Consider the following 17,796-nt stretch of genomic DNA (forward strand, 5'->3'; position numbering starts at 1 on the left):
TCTGATAGGTTCATCATAAGACAATACAACCAAGGGAAGGATCAGTGAACTTGAAGATAACTCAGTTGAAACTTCCCAAATTGAAAAGCAAAGGGGAAAAAAAAAAAAAAAAAGGCTGGAAAACAGAACAGAGCATCCAAGAACTATGGGACATTTAAGTGTAACAGAACATAATAAGAATACTAGAATAAGAAGAGAGATATGAACAGAGACATATTTCAAATAATGTCACACACCAAACCACAGATCCAGGACTCTCAGAGAACAAAATCTACACGCAGACATATTATATTCAAACTGCAGAAAACCAAAGACAAAGATAAAACCTTGAATGAAGCCAGAGAGGGGAAAAACACCTTATCTACAGAGGAACAAAGATACCAATTCAATTAGACTTCTCCTCAAAAACCATCTAAGCAAGAAGAATATGATCCAAGCAAGAAGAATATTGATATGTTAATAGAAAATGGTAATATATACAATGCTCAATATGACCAGAAAAGGTAGAAAAAAAGGAAATACAAAAACAAAAGCAAAACAAAATCCACAAAACAAAGAACAACAGAAATGGGCAGCAAAAAGTTACAAATATAGTAGATATTAATTTAACTATATAAATAACTACTTGGAATGTGAATAGCTTAAATATACCAATGGAAAGATAAAGACAATAAGAGTGAATTTAAAAAAAAAAAAAAGCCCCAACTATATGTTGTCTACAAGAAACTCACCTTAAATATATAGATTTTGATGGTTAAAAATAGGAGGATAAAAAATATACCACGCTACACTAATCAAAAGAAAACCATAATAGCTATATTATTTTCAGACAAAGTCTTCCTCAGAGCAAAGTAAATTATCAGAGATAAAGAGGGGCATTACATAATGATAAAGGTGTCAATTTTTCCAAGGTGTAACAAACCCTAATATATATATGTTTAACAACAGAGCAACAAAATAAATGAGGCAAAAACTGATAGAACTTCAAGAAGAAAAAGGCAAGTGTACCGTTTGTTGGAGACTTCAACACCACTCTATTAGTAATTGACAGACCCTGCTGATAGAAAATAGTAAGGATATAGTTGAACTGAACAGCATCATTAATCAACTTTATCTAATCAACATGTACAGAAAACTTCATCCAAAACCAGCAGAATACTCATTACTCTCAATCTCACATGGAACATTCACCAAGAATACGAGGGAAAATCTCAAAATGCTTGGAGATACAGCAGCATACTTATCAATAACACGTGAGTCAAAGAACGAAAATCTCAAGGAAATTTTAATATTACTTGAACTAAATTAAAATGACAATACAACTTATCAAAATTTGTGGGATGCAGCAAAAACAGTGCTTAAAATACAATATATAGCATTAAATGCATATTAGGAGGCAAAGTAAGATAAAAGTAATTAATCTAAACTTCCATCATAGGAAATTAGGAAAAAAAAAAAGCAAACAGAAGAAAAATAAAGTTGGAACAGAAATCAATGAAACTGAAAACAGGAAAACAATACAGAAAAAAAAAATAAAGCCATTTCTCTGAAAAGATTAATATAATTAATAAACCTCTAGCCAGACTAAATAAGAAAAAAAGAAGACACAAATTACTATCAGTTATGAAAGAAGGCACATCAGTACTGATACCATGAATATTAAAAGGATAATAAAAGAATACTATGAACAAGTGTATGTCCATAAATGTGATAACTTAGATGATGTCATGGGCTGAATTGTGTACCTCCAAATTCATATATTAAAGTCCTAACTCTCAATGTAACTGTATTCAGAGATAGGGACTTTAAGGAGGTACTTGATAGTACATAAAGTCACAAGGTTGGACCCTAATTCGGTATGTCTGGTGTCCTTATAAGAAGAGAAGAAGACACCAGAAATCTCTTTCTCTCCACCCACACACAGAGGAAACATAGTTGTGTAAGCTTTATAGGTCTAAAACTGACCTACAAAGGACACAGATAAGGACACAGTGAGAAGGTGGCCATCTAAAAACCAGGAAAAGAAGCCTTACCAGAAAAGGACATTGACAGCACCTCAATCTTAGACTTCTAAGCTCCAAAACTGTGAGAAATTTAATTCTTGATGTCTAAGCCACCAAGGTTTTTGTTAAGGCAGCCTATAAAGGCTATTACTGATTTAACTGAACAACTCATTTAAAAGACACAATCTATAAAAACTTCTACAAAGAGAAATAGGTAATCTGAACAGTCCTATATCAATTAAATAAAATGAATTAGAAATTAATACCCTTCCAAAAAAAAAAAAAAGAACTAGGTCTAAACGGTTACACTGGTGAATTACCCTACTACCAAAACCAGATAAAGACGTTACAAGAAAGGAAAACTGCTTATCAATATTACTCATGAACATAGATGTAGAAATCCTAAACAAAAATTAGCAAATCAAACTCTACAATGTATATAAAGAATTATTCACCATGCCAAAGTGGGATTTAGCCCAGGCATGAGAGTCTCATTCCACATTTGAAAATTAATTAAGGTAATCAATCACATTAAAAGGCTAAAGAGGAAAAAACATACAATCATAGCATAGATACAGAAAAAGCATTTGATAAAAGACAACTCCCACTCCTACTAAAAATATTCAGCAAACTAGGAATGGGAGAACTTCCTCAACTTGATTAAACATCTAACAAAAAGCCTGTAGCTTATATTACACTTAATGGTGAGGAATTACATGCTTTTCCCTTAAAGACTAGGAAAAAGGCAATGATGTCTGCTCCCAGCACTCCTATTCAACATTGCACTGAAAGCAGGAGCTAATGCAATAAAATAAGCAAAGGAAATAAAAGCAATACAGATTGGGAATTAAAAAAAACAACAACTATCCTTGTTTTCAGATGACATGATTTTCTATGTAGAAAATATAAATGAACTGACCAAAAAAGTATCCTGAACTAATGAGTGATTTATAGCAAAATTCTAGGCTACAAGGTTAATATACAAAAGTCAATTGCTATCTTATATATCAGTAATAAACATTTAGAATTTGAAATTTAAAACACAATACAACTTATAGTACAAAAAATGTTTAAAGAAATCCTTAGAAATAAGTCTGTCCAAAATATGTGAGTATGATTTGAATATTTGTCCCCCTAAAATTCATATGTTAAAATCCTAACCCACAAAGATGATAATATTAGGAGATGGGACCTTTGGGAAGTCCTTAGGTCATGAAGATGGAACCTTCATGAATGGGATTAGTGTCCCACAAATATCTCTAACCCTTCTGCTATGTATGTGAGGATCCAAGAAGTTTGTGACCTAGAAGAGGGCACCAACTATGCTGGAACCTTGATCTCAGACTCCCAGCCTCCAGAATTGTGAGAAATAAATTTCTGCTGTTTATAAGCCACTCATGGTATTTTGTTATAGAAGTCCAAATGGACTAAGATATATACAAAAGATTTATAAGATTAAAAGTATAAAAAAAAGTATAAAATTCTGAGGAAAGAAATCAAAAACCTAAACAAATGGGGAAATATTCATGTTCATTAATGGTAACAATCAATATTAAGATGTCAGTTCTCCCCAGAATGATCTGCATATTCAAGGCGTTCACAATAAAACTCCTGCTAAATTATTTCATGGGTGCCGGCATACCCTGTGTTATTGTGCCTCACAGATATTGTGTTATTTATAAATTGAAGGTTTGTGGCAATCCTATGTTGAGGAAGTCTATTGGCACCATTTTTCAAAAAGCATTTGCTCACTGTGTCTCTGTGTCACATTTTGGTAATTCTAACAATATTTCAAACTTTTAAATTATTATTGTATTTGTTATGGTGATCTGTGACAGTGATCTTTGATGTTACTACTGTAATTGTTTTGGGGTAACATGAACCACTCCCACATAAAGCAGTGAAGTTAAGAAATGTTGTCTGTGTTCTGATTGCTCCACTAACCTGACATTCCACTATTGCTCTCTCTCTCACTGGGCCTCCCTATTTCCTGAGGCTCAACAATATTGAAATTAGACCAATTAATTACCTAACAACTGCCTCTAAGTATTCAAGTGAGGGGAAAATCACACATCTCTCACTTTAAGTAAAAGTAATAAATGATTAGGTTTAGAAGGCATGTCAAAAGCTGAGATAGAACAAAAGCTAGACCTCTGCCCCAAATGGTTAGCTAAGCTATGAAAGTAAATGAAAAGTTCTTGAGGGAAATTAAAAGTGCTACTCCAGTGAACACACGAATAATAAGAAAGCAAAACAGCTTTATTGCTTATATGGAGAAAGTTTTAATGGTCTACATAGATCAAACCAGTCACAATATTCCTTTAAACAAAAGTCTAATTCAGAGAAAGGCCCTAACTCTCTTTAATTCTGTGAAGGCTGAGACAGGTGACGAAGCTGAAGAAGAAAAGTTTGAATCTAACAGAGGTTGGTATATGAGGTTTAAGGAAAGAAGCTATATCCATAACATAAAAGCACGAAGTGAAGCAACAAGTGCTGATACAGAAGCTGCAGCAAGTTATCCAGATTTAGCCAAGATAATTAATAAAGATTGCTACATTAAACATTAAATTTTCAATGTAGATGAAACAGCTTTATTATATTAGAAGAAGATGCTATCTAGGACATTCATAGCTAGAGAAGAGAACTTAATGCCTGACTTCAAAGCTTGAAAGGATAAGCTGATTCTCTTGTTAGTGGATAATGCAGCTGGTGACTTTAAGTTGAAACCAATGTTCATTTCCTATTTCAAAAATCCTTGGCCCCTTAAAATTATGCTAAAACTACTCCGCCTGTACTCTATAGGTAAAACAGCAAAGCCTGGATGACAATACATCTGTTTACAACATGGTTTACTGAATACTGTAAGCCCACTGTTGAGACCTAGTGCTCAGAAAAAAGATTTCTTTCAAAATATTACTGGTTATTAACAATTCACCTGGTCACCCAAGACCCGTGATGGAGATATACAAGATTCATGTTGTTTCCATGCCTACTAACACAACATCCATTCTGCAGCCCTTGGAACAAGGAGTGATTTCAACTTTCAAGTATTATTATTTAAGAAATACATTTTGTAGGGCTATAGCTGCCATAGATAGTGATTCCTCTGAAGGATTTGGGTAAAGTAAACTGAAAATCTTTTGGAAAGGATTCACCATTCTTTATGCCATTAAGAACATTTGTGATTCATGGAAAGAGATAAAATATCAATATTCACAGGAGTTTGGAAGAAATTGATTCCAGTACTCATGGATGACTTTGAGTGGTTCAAGACTTCAGTGGAGGAAGTAACTGCAGATGTGGTGGAAATAACAAGAGAATTTAAATGAAACATGAGCCTAAAGATGTGATTAAATTGCTGCAATCCTGTGATAAAACTTTAAGTGATGAGAAGTTGGTTCTTACTGATGAGCAAAGTGGTTTCTTGAAATGGAATCTACTCTTGGTGAAGATGCTATGAAGATTGTTGACATAACAAAAAAAAACAGCATTCAGAATATGACATAAACTTGGTTGTTAAAACAGTGGCAGGGTTTGAGAGACTTGACTCCAATTTTGAAAGTGCTACTGTGGGTAAGTGCTACAAACAGCGCTGCATGTTAGAGAGAAATTATTCATACAAGGAAGAGTAAATCAATGTGGCAAACTTCATTGTTGTCTTCTTTTAAGAACTTGCCTCAGCCACCTTGACTTTCACCAACCACCATCCTGAGCAGTCAGTAGCCATCAACAGCTGAAGGTTAGCATGTTTTATCAATAAAGTATTTTTAACTAAGGCATGCTCATTGTGCTTTTGGGCATAATGCTACTGAACACTTAATAAACTGTAGTATCGTGTAAACAACTTTTATATGCACTGGGAAACCAAAAATTTCAAGACATCGTTTGATTGTTATATGAGCTTGATTGCTATATTCTCTTTATTTTGTTGATCTAGAACTGAACACAGAATATCTCTGAGGAACGCCTGTAATGGCAAACTGATTCTAAAGTTTATGTGGGAAGGCAAGAGACTCTGAAAACACAACATAATACTGAAGAAGAAGAATAAAATCAGAAAACTGACACTATCTGATATCAAGACTTACTCTAAACCACAGTAATCAAGAAAGTGTGATATTGGTTTATGAATAGACACATAGATCAATGAAGCAGAATAAAGAGCACCGAAATTTACCCACACACATAGGCAACTGATCTTTGACAAAAGATCAAAGGTAGTGGAGAAAGAATGGTCTTTCCAACCAGTGGTGCTGGAACAACTGAACATCCACATGTAAAAAAATGAATATAGATTTTACACCTTTCCCCAAAACAAACTCAAAATGGATCATTGACCTAAATGTAAATGCCAAACTACTAAAATTTTAGAAGATAACGTAGGAGAAATTCTAAGTGACCTTCTGTTTGGCAATGATTTTTTGATATAACAACAAAAGCACAATATAGAAATGAAAATAATTGATAAGTTCTACCTTATTAAAATTAAGACTTCTGCTCTGCAAAATACACTAAAAAAAGAGAATGGAATGTCAAACCACAGACTGAGACAACATATTTGAAAACATATCTGATAAAAGACTTGTAATCCAAAATATACAAAGAACCTTTAAAATAGCAACTCAATTAAAAGTTGGTACAAAGATCTAAACAGTCGTCTCACAAAAGAAGATGTACAGATGGCAAATAAGCATACAAAAATATGCTCAGCTTCACATGGCATTAGGGAATTGCAAGTTAAAAAATTGAGAAACCACCTATTAGAATGGTTACATCCAGAACACTGACAACACCAAATCCTGACAAAGTTGTAGAGGAACAGTAACTTTCATTCATTGTTGGTAGTAATGCAAAATTACCAAACCAAAGTGGTTTAGCCACTTTGAAGATAGTTTGGTAGTTTCTTAAAAAGCTAACCATAGTCTTACCTTATGATCAGCAAAATTATATTCCCAGGTATTTAGCCAAATAAGTTGAAAATTAATGTCCACACAAAAACCAGCCCACACATGTTTATACTAGCTTTACTCATAATTACCCAAAACTGGAAGCAACCAAGAAGTCTTCAATAGGTGAACAGGTAAGCAAACTGTGACACATCCATACAATGGAATATTACTCAGTAATAAAAGGAAATGAGCTATCAAGTCATGAAAAGACAAGGAGGAAATAAATGCATATTATTAAGTGAAGGAAAGCAGTCTGAAATGGCTACAAACTGTGTTTCAAACCATATGACATTCTAGAAAAGGCAAAACTATAGAGACATTAAAACCATCAGTAGTGTCCTAAGGAGAAGCGGGATGAATAGGTGTAACAAAGGATTTTCAGAACAGTGAAACTAATTCTGTATAATACTGTAATATTATATGATATTATGCATTTGTCAAAATCAATAAAACTACAACACAAAGAGTGAACTGTGGTGTAAACTATCGATTTTAGTCAGTAATAGAGCAATACTGGCTCAACATTTGTAACAAATACTAATTAAGATCTTAATAATGGGAGAAACTATGTGAGTGTGTATACTGGGAGGAGGGGGGGCAGTGAGAACTACCCATACTATCTGCTCAACTTTTCTGTAAACCTAGAATTGCTCTAAAAATAAAATCTACTAATTATTTTTAAAGCTGGATATATTCTTTTATTATTTCTAAAAAAATTATCTAGAGTTTATTCTGGGTGTTCTATTAGAAAGTGATACAACTGTGACTATAGTTTTATTTCTTTACAGATCCTTATATCTTTTGTTCTCTTTTATTACCTTACAACTATAAGTAGTTGCACAATGTTATTGGATAGAGGTAGAGATAGCAGGTATTTTTTGTTGTTTCACTTAACGATTTTTTTTTCCAAACACCTCATGCTACAGTGGTCATATTATATGTGAAATACATAATGAAGCTGTAATTTTTGTTTTTGTAGATGTCATTTTTCTGATTAAGTATCTTTTTTTGCTTTGATTCCTAGTTATAAATGGAGGTTAAATTTTCTTGAACGCATTTTTGTATCTGTTAAGGTGATCATATAAAGAATTTCCTTTAATACTCCATATTACTCTCAAGACAGAAGGGAGGCCAGCCCTGGTTTTCTAAGTTGGGTTGAATGACCATGGTTTACATTTCTCTTGCATCCTTTTCCTTCTCTTTCAAAACAGGCATCACCACATTTATATGATTGTTAAACTTCTCCATGTGACTGTAAATTCCATGAGGATGGATGGAATCCCTATGTTTTATTTATTGTTATATCCCCAGTAATAGCACTGTTCTTTGTCCAAACTGGTACTCAATAAAACGTCGTTCAATTAGTTAATGAACGAATATGAACTAGCAGCAATTGCCACTCCAGATTGGAAGATACTCTCATCCCTTAAGCATGCTTCATTGAAGACAAGAAAGGATGATCCATTTGCATTGTTGTAAAAAGATAAAAAGTTAAGTGGTTGCTCTGATACCAAAAGTTAATTAATAATTCAAAGATATATTGTTTAAATTGCAATTATTTATATACTTTATTATTTTATATTTTTTTAGATTATGAATACTTGATAAAGAATGTTGTGTGTTAGAATACTCATCTGAAAGTCTTTCAGAATATTAGCATTCATTCAAGAAGCTGGAAGATCTAGTTTACAAAAGTGTTTCAAGGAATGTCTGTCTACAGGGTCCCCAAATGGACAATTTATTCTCTTCTCAATTGCAATTTTTGTTTTTCTTTATGTTAACATTACATCACTATATGTTACCATGTAGTCAGTGTGCATAAGATCTCAAACAAAATGTCGAAATACATAGTTGTGAAAAATTGAAAAGAAACAGTAATTCATCATTAGCTATTTTACCTGTAAGTGATGTGTTTGTGCTGCCACTTCTGTCCTGTTAACGCATACCGCTTTCGACGAATATTAAATTTGGAGCTACCTCTTGTCTGGTCAGGTACACCACATCGAGGCTTCTTCATCCAGCTGCAAAAAGCAATATTTTCCAGTTATTTACCAATAACGCTAATCATTAATTTCAAAGAGAAATCCATTGAGAAGTTATGGCAGTGGTAATAAAAACGGGAAAACATAAAGGAGAATTTTGTCAGTTTTCTTGCAATTTGAATCTAAGTATTGTAGAAAGCACCTTTTTTTTTCTGGAATGATCAAGAATCACTAGTTTATAACTCATATCCTTTAGATAATTTTTCTCTCTAATTCATTTCAAGCTAACTGTAAACTAAGGTATTCTGATGCTTCTAACTAGAATCTGCTGTTAACAGATATATGACCTTGAGAAAGTCTCATTCAGAAAATGAGACTTTTTAAAATAAATTTTCACTAAGGTCTCTTTCAGCTTTAACATTCAACAATTTTTAAAATCTATTACATGACCTAAACTCCAGGAATCAAGAATATATATGCTACTCTCTTCTAGCTTAAATAGAAGGAAATTGTTGTTTAGAATAACATTTGCCTTTCTCCACTTTTTTCTTCTTTACACTTTAAGCATTACCCCAATTTTCAAATAACAGCCATTCTCTTTGAACCTTTAATAGTAACTGAATTCACTGCTTAAGAAAATTTTTTCTGAATATAATGTTTAGTATGACACCAGTAAAATTTAAATATTAACATTGGGAAAATAAAATGCTAGTTTTGATTTATTGATTTTTAATACTTATATAGATACAGTTGTCTAAATTTTTTTCTGGAGAGTCTCATTTGACCATTGTCATGTTTTCTATGTAGTCTTGCTTCTTGTCTAAGGAGAAAGATTGACATGATTTTTATTAGTTTTTCTTTAGTGACTCGAAATGGCTTTATCAACCATTAGCTCATTTAATTTAACAATTACAGAACTGAAGCAGAATCTTCATGGCGTTACAGGCTTCAGAAAGTGGAAATGAGCAAAATAATGAATTTTTGTTATATTTCATCAAATAATTTCTATACTCTTTAAATGGAAAATAATTGACTGCAGAGATGACTGTCTAAAGATGTCCATTTCCTGAAAATGACTGAAATAGTTTATGTTACATGGATCAATCAGCGAACTAGCTTTTATAAACATAAGAATAACATCATGCAACAATGAAAGCATGACTTTTACTTTTTAAGAAAGAAAACACTTTTCTGATAAGCATTATACGTTTCTCCTTTTTTATTCTCCTACCAGTAAAAATGTAGACATTGCAGTTAACAGACTTAACAAACTCCATCCTAGTTTATGATGCATTGTAGAGTTACTTCAGAAATCACTCTTTCCCTTTATTAAAGTCTCCAAACCAAATGAGATGTCTTGTAAATGCTAATGCCTAGAAAGTTATACAGACCTATGGAACTGAAGTCTCTGGAGCCAAGAATTGAGACTTTTTACTTTTAACTAAAACTCCCAGGCCACTCTGAATTAGCGGTCCCCGACCTTTTGTGGCACCAGGGACCAGTTTCACGGAAGACAATTTTTCCACGGCGGGGGGTATGGTTCAGTTGGTAATGCAAATGATAAGGAGAAATGGGGAGCGGCAGATGAAGCTTCACTCGATAGCCACCGCTCACCTCCTGCTGTGCGGCTCTGTTCCTAACAGTCCGTGGCCTGTGGGGTTGGGGCCTCCTGCTCTAAATCACTAAATTTGAGATATATTTCATTAGAGTGTAAAACACTCAAAGGCAGGGGATCTACATACTCCCTGTCCCTGTACAACCTCTAGAATTTAAAAGAGGCTTAATAAATAGGTGGATAGGGACATTTTTTAATGAAAACATATTTTTATTATATTCTGTAAGATCTAGATACATATTCAACTAACAAATATTAAGCATTAATGGTTAATATTAATTAATTAATGATAATTTAAGTGGCTTTTATCAATGGCTATTTCATTAATCATACTCTCAACAAAAATTATATTTCTTAACCAAGTACTTATTCTGACATCTCCCTGAAAGTGCTGTGAGAATAAATAATTATTAAATATGAATAAATTTACTTAATGTGGATGTGATTACATTTAGCTAAAGAAAATATTGAAGTAAACACTCTAGGGAAAGAAATAATTTTGAAATGGATTGTGGGATAAAATTTGACAATTTGTATTTATCCTGATACATTATCAGATGAAATATGTTTTCAATGAGGATATATTCTCTAAAATTACTTTAACAATACATAAAGTTAAAAGATGAAGACAGCCATTGAAAACATTTAAATTTACTAATGTAAATTTCCATTTTAAGTTGTGCATATGTTGGACCTAGTAAAAGTTTTCTCAATGAAACATTGCATCTTCCAAAGGACAGGGCTTTTAGGGATGAGTATTAGATTCCTATGCTGAAACATGTTTCTGCTAAATTCCTTATGGATTTCTTCAGCTTTTGCCCATTTCACATAATTCTTTCTTATGTTCCAAATATTTGTTTATATATTTACTCATTCTATCCTGATCCATTTATCTTACAATATTTTTTTACAATAATACGCTAAGAGATATATGAAAAAAAAATTGTGTATAAAAAGATTAGGCAAGGGGCTCTTGCTGAGCTCCCAGTCTAAGGTAAGACATTCATGATAAAAACAAAAAACAAAAAAACAATATAATTAGTTAAGTCTTCTCACATCTCCATCTAGCTATCTTGTCATCATTTCTAATTTTACATGTAATTTAAAATTATGATTTTTCAGCTCCAAACTTGCACCAATTCTTCTGATACCTTATCTCAGCCCAAAGTCTTTCTAATGCCTAAGCCAGGTATCCAGGTAACATCTTCCACTGATCTCTCCTCACATCCAATCAATCAGGATGTAGTATCTTCTGCCTTTAAAACTTCTCTGTATCTCTTACTCTCAACAGTGCCTTCTCACTCCTAAAGATAAATCTTTTCAAAACACTGATGTGTTTACTACATATTCTAAGTATGAAATGTTTTTATAGACAGAATCTTATTCAGGCATACTTAGCAAGGATGCCCCCCATCTCCCTGCTTCCCAAGATCCACACAAGTTCTACAGAAACAAACCTCTTTCTGCCTTTGTATACAGTGAACTCTGTCTGGAATACTTTTGCCTTCTTATTTACAATGACAATCCTAATCCTCCTCATTATTCAACTCCCACAGGTACAGTTTACCATCTCAACACAGCATGTATTATAGTGTATATTACAATGTGTACATCTCTGTCTCTCTCTTCTACTAGCCTGTGAGTCAAACCAGAGAGGCCTGTATGGGACCGGTGCCCAGGGAAGCTTCCAGTGAAGAACATGAAGCAAATGAACTGTCTTCATGCATTTTTTTTGCACATACCGATCTCCCCCACTATCCTATATATTTCTTGAGGACTTTGTAACTCTTACAGCTCTGTGCCTTGAACAAATGCTTACTATGCAGAGAGATGTTGTGTGAAACTTTATATAAAATTAAACCATAATGTAGATGAATTAAGTGTAAGAAATAAACATAAGAACAGGAATGAGGTAATATAAACTAGTAATTTAATTCAAAGAACACTTAATGAGGGTTGGTCAAGATAGCTCTATGTTAATTTCACCAATATATGTACCCAAATATTCTGGCACAGAGATATTAGCAGGTATTAATTATCAAAATATGTAAAATCCCAAAAACATGATCAGAGCACATCTTGACACTAAATATGTCACACAGTATCTGAGCTAAATCTGTCCTTGGGATTTTTATGTGATTCCAAACGTTTGTTCTTTAATTTTATAAGCATTTGTTTCTTTCTCTTACAATTTTTAAAGTTCTCAGTGATATCAAGAATGGTCAGTGTTTACTAGAACTCATCAATGAATTAAATGCTGTCTAATATTAAATGTAAAATTGGCATGTTAATTTTCTTATTCAGGTAGAGTCTGGCAGTTCATTTCTAGTTATCATGCACCAAAATGTTAGTTCCATTCATATACCAATTTGATAAATCCCATATTTACCTATACACAAGAGTGCAGAAGTAAAGAGTGCAATTTTACTTTTGCATGCAAAAGTAAAATTGATTGTCTCACCCAAGGTAATAACTACATCATATGAAAAGGAAAGGTGTTGAAGTGTATGTGTGTGTGTGTGTGTGTGATTTTCAAGTCGTACTTTTTTGTGAAAGTATCGTTGCTAAAACACTTATTTTTTCAGTGTGTCAACACACACTCATATACCTGTGCTTCTGTACTGACTCATTTGCTAAGAATTTACAAGAGAGACATTTTGTAATTTCAAGTTGTAAGTCACGGCACCACCCCAATTTTCATAAATATAATACCGATATTCAGTATTGGCTTAACTGTTTAGAATACAGAACATTTTTAAACTAGTTTGGTGGATCATTAATGTCTGTTTAAATTAACTCAATTCAAAAATGAAAAATATCTAAAAATCAGTTCTCTTGTGAGGAGTTACATTATAAAAGTTGGAAGCAGGGATCCAAGAGCCAGACTGCCAGGGTTCCCATCCAGCTTCACTGACCCACAAGCCCTGTGCTATTATTCAGTCTACTGTTTCTTTCTATTCCTTAGTTTCCTCTTCTATAAAATGAAATGATTGTACTATTATTGAGTTAATGTGAGGATTAAATTAGTTAAATCAGGTGAAATACTTAGAACAGGTCCTGGCAGATAGTAACTGCTATTATTATTAACTTATAATTTTAATATTATTTTTAAAATATCAGGAAGTAGTTATACTAGCAGTAGTAGAAGCAGCAGCAGCAGCACACAGATATCTATGTTTCTACATTTTTCAGTTCACTTTGACTTGTATGTTGACATAAAGCACTTTGTTATTCAAGACAGGGATATTCTTAGTATTTTGATAACAATTATGCCAACAGACACATTATCTTCTGTTTTATGTAAATAAAGTAACCATAATCTTCTAAGCAAGTTTACAGTAATGTTAAAAGCCACCATATAGGAAACAGTATCCATTAGCTTCAGTTAAAAAAGAAATTAATTAGTTGGGCATTCATGTCAAACATATAGGGCTACCCATTGCATGACTCCAAGAAGTTCCTTCAAGTTGTAGTCCATGCCCTTGATGCCCCTATAGTGGGGCTGCAGGAAGGCAGCTCCTCAATAGAATAAGATGGGAATGCCACTCTTTGGCTTTGGGGTTAGGGCTGTGCCACACAGTGGCCCTGTGTACATATATCTACCTTTACCAAGGGAAAAATACTCAAAAATATATATTTTGTGCCTTAGGCATTAGTAATCTTAGAAAAATATTCATCAACATAATATATTAAACAGGTTTCTATCCTCCAAACTTTTCCAAGTTCTAATGAAAGGTAAGAGTAATACCTATGATTACAGTTGTCCCAAGAAATCTTTCTAGAAATTTTAAAATATGCTTATATTTATTATGTTAAAAATCCTTAGGCCTTGCTTGTATTCAAGTTCAATAATAATGAAGAAGATTTTTCAAAAGAAAATTAACTTAGGGCTCAAAATATAGATAGGCTGATAGCTCACTCTGGTCCAGAGTTTCTTTTTTCTATCAACTCATTAGCAGCCTGCATAGACCCACACGTTATTCCCAAAGCTGAAACTGCAAAGTTAAAGTACTTAAAAACCCAAGCACAGAGAATAAGTGTATTAAGCCTCCATGATCTGCAATGTGAACAAAAGCTCTGTTAGAGTGTCACCTCTTTCTCAAGCTTTTACCTCTCACCTTTTACCTTTTGGAATGGGGCTCTAAGGACCCTGCTCATTTAGCTGTTAACCAACCTTCTGCAGCTACCAAAATGTGGACTGACCCATGCTATAATGTTATAGCTTTGAGTACCATTGTTATGTTAAAAAATAACAAAGAAAAATCTTTAATTACTGATGGATCTATCTTTTATATCCAAATTGAAAAAGAAGAGTCTTAACTTGATAATTTAGACAAAAGAAAAAAAATCATGGAACATCTGGATAAGTAAACCAAAAAGCTTGTAGTTCTTGATATATCTAAATAAATACTTGAATTCCAAAATCAGGAGTTCAAATATCACTACAGTTTCATAATAATTCTTTAAATAAAGCTACTTATTCAGTCTTAAAATAATTTTTAATTAAGACAAATTTCTGGGCATGATTTAAATAATTAATAACAACAAGACTCTAAGATCATCCTGTATAAATGCATACATGTTTGTATGTGTATACACACACATATGCATATATATATATATATATATATATATATATATATATATATAGAGAGAGAGAGAGAGAGAGAGAGAGAGAAAAACATAAAGAAAGATCACCTTACAAATCCCATCAAGTATGCTTCAGGGCATAACACTGTGAACACATAAAAAGATAAACTAAAATTTTAAAATACTTACTACTAATATTATAAAAACATATTAGACTCATTCTTATTATTGCCTTGATATCCTTTTCCATCCTTGCAAAACACTGCATTTTTATTCATAACATAGATTAATTCACTTATTAAGGAATTTAAGTGAGCTTGCTTACTAAAATTAGCTAAGTAACCAATAATTTAAACGAACCATTGCAACATATGATAATTAGCTCATTTTGGGTGGGGATGGTATAAGTATTTACCACTACTATCTCTCCAATACCAATGTTAATTAATTAAAAAGCTATATAATATGCCACTTAAGGTAATAACCAGATTTGTTGCTTGAAAATGGTTAATTTCTTCAATGTAATATAGGGATTATTATAATTGGCATCATTACTTTTCATTACCCAAGAATTATAGATTGAATCCACCAAATGTCTGTCTGCCAAAAAAGAATATAATTACTTAATTTAAAAACAATTGATTTCAACAAGACTCTAAAATTAGATAAATGTTTATGGCATTTAAATGCCATAATGAATGAATGAATCCTAAGACATTATTTTAATACTGATGATAATTCTAGGTCTCTAATTTTACTACATATTTTATGTAATAAGACTTAGATGAAAAAATTCATACATTATAATTTGACTATGTAAAATAATAGAATGCAATTTCAGCATGGATTGTTACCACACATTCATTTAATATTACAGAAGCGCAGAAAATTGCTTAAGTAGCATGATTATAGGGATTACACTTACAAAAATGGTACATAATTTGAGCTGAGTACCCTGAGCAGCAATACCCCAAGACTGGGGATACATCAGTGGAAAAAACAGACAGGAAGCAAATGAAGCTGCTTCTAGCATGAAGCAGGGTTTCTAGTATGAGTGACAATAAGAATGACACAGAGGACAGAGGAGGCATCACTGTCTAGGAAGGAAAAGGACCAGGGTTCAACAAGGCTTTAATGGGTTCACCTAGAAATAATGACCAAGTGTAACACTCTCTTTAAAGAGAAAGATGCATTTTTAATTTCAAAATAACTGAGTTAGAACAAAACTCTTTTAAAGAAGAAAAACAAAAAGCAAGCAGAAAAACTGGTTGGTTTTAAATTTAAGGCTGCTTATTTAGTTGATCTTTTCTTTATAATGCTATAGCTCACAGAAATGTTACTTTAACACCTACACACTGACACATTCCTTTCTTTTGGTCTGTAATCTGAGCCACTGTATGCCAGGAAAAGACCCGTGTCTTTCTCTGCACCTCTGCATCTTTTACTTCTTACTGCTGTTCAGACCCCTTTCCACATGAAGGGTCCAAATAAATCCTCCACACATTCCTCTTCCGTTATGTCCTGACAAAGACCTTTTTCTAGCTATTTTAGGGAATCAAACTTATCTATCCTGAGCCTTTTCAATGATTAGCAGGGCTTTCAAAAGTGGGGGGAAACACAAATGACACCTTTTATAGGACTCCACTCTCTCAATTTTAGTATCTAGTAATAAGCATATTTAAACTAATTTGTTTCCCAAGTTACCATTTATTGTATTTTTAAAAACTGTGTCATAATTTCGAAAAAAGTGAATTAGAAGGTATCAGCTCTGCGTTAGGGAACAAGAAAGCTTGTCCAGAGCACTTTTTAAATTGTTGGGATAAAGAGTATAATATAAATGGAGTTCTGTATTGTACACAGCAATGAAACACAGGGCTTGGTGGAGGTTTTGCTTATTAATTTAACACTATATTTATTTTGGATAAAAGGTATGTTATGACTTAAAATGAACTTTTGATAGTATACTATTAAGAAAGAATTGCGATGATTACAGGGCAGTAGATCCAAAATATCAAAATTGTATTCCCAATATTAATAACAGGTTTCTCATTCTCACAGAATGCATTATATTAATTCTTCATTCTGTTTTCACAGACTCAGATCAAATTCAATATTTAAGTATCTATGAAAAATGTTAAGAGAGGTAATGTGTTTATTTATTTATTTATTTATTTGTTAACATCTTTATTGGAGTATAATTACTTTACAATGGTGTGTTAGTTTCTGATTTACAACAAAGTGAATCAGTACTGCTTGAAAACTGTTTAATCTTCAAGCCATTGTTATATGTTTTTTTCTGTTTTGATGAAATAGAAATAGTATGACTAACATCATACTTTAAGTATTAGAAGGCAAAATAGAATTTTAAAATTATATATTAAATTAGTTTAACATGTAAGAATTAATTATATATGCCTGAGTCCGGGCACTTCAGGTATTTAAGAAAAATGTGTCATTTCTCAAAGGCACACAGCATGGTATAGTGGAAACTTCCCCAAGTAAATGTCAAAAAGTCTAGACTCTGAAGCTAATCTGGACTTCAACTAGCCTTTGACTTTCAGTTTTCTACTTGAAAAAGTAGAGAGAAAAATGTATTCTTATCTTCCCTATTGTGTAGGTTTAATGTGTGTTGATCATTATAAATGCTGAAGTAGATT

General features: G+C 32.6%; 1 protein-coding gene across 1 annotated transcript in view; it reads right to left on the reverse strand.

The window, feature by feature from the left end:
* MMP16 (matrix metallopeptidase 16) overlaps positions 1-17,796 on the reverse strand; it is a 352,820-nt gene that overhangs the window by 180,803 nt on the left and 154,221 nt on the right. Inside the window, exon 3 of the mRNA XM_024732918.1 lies at positions 8,851-8,973. Coding sequence (XP_024588686.1) covers positions 8,851-8,973 — 123 coding nt within the window. The remainder of the gene's footprint in view (positions 1-8,850; positions 8,974-17,796) is intronic.

Source organism: Neophocaena asiaeorientalis, unplaced genomic scaffold (assembly GCF_003031525.2).
Source record: "Neophocaena asiaeorientalis asiaeorientalis breed wild unplaced genomic scaffold, Neophocaena_asiaeorientalis_V1.1 scaffold555, whole genome shotgun sequence".
Taxonomy (NCBI): Eukaryota; Metazoa; Chordata; class Mammalia; order Artiodactyla; family Phocoenidae; genus Neophocaena; species Neophocaena asiaeorientalis.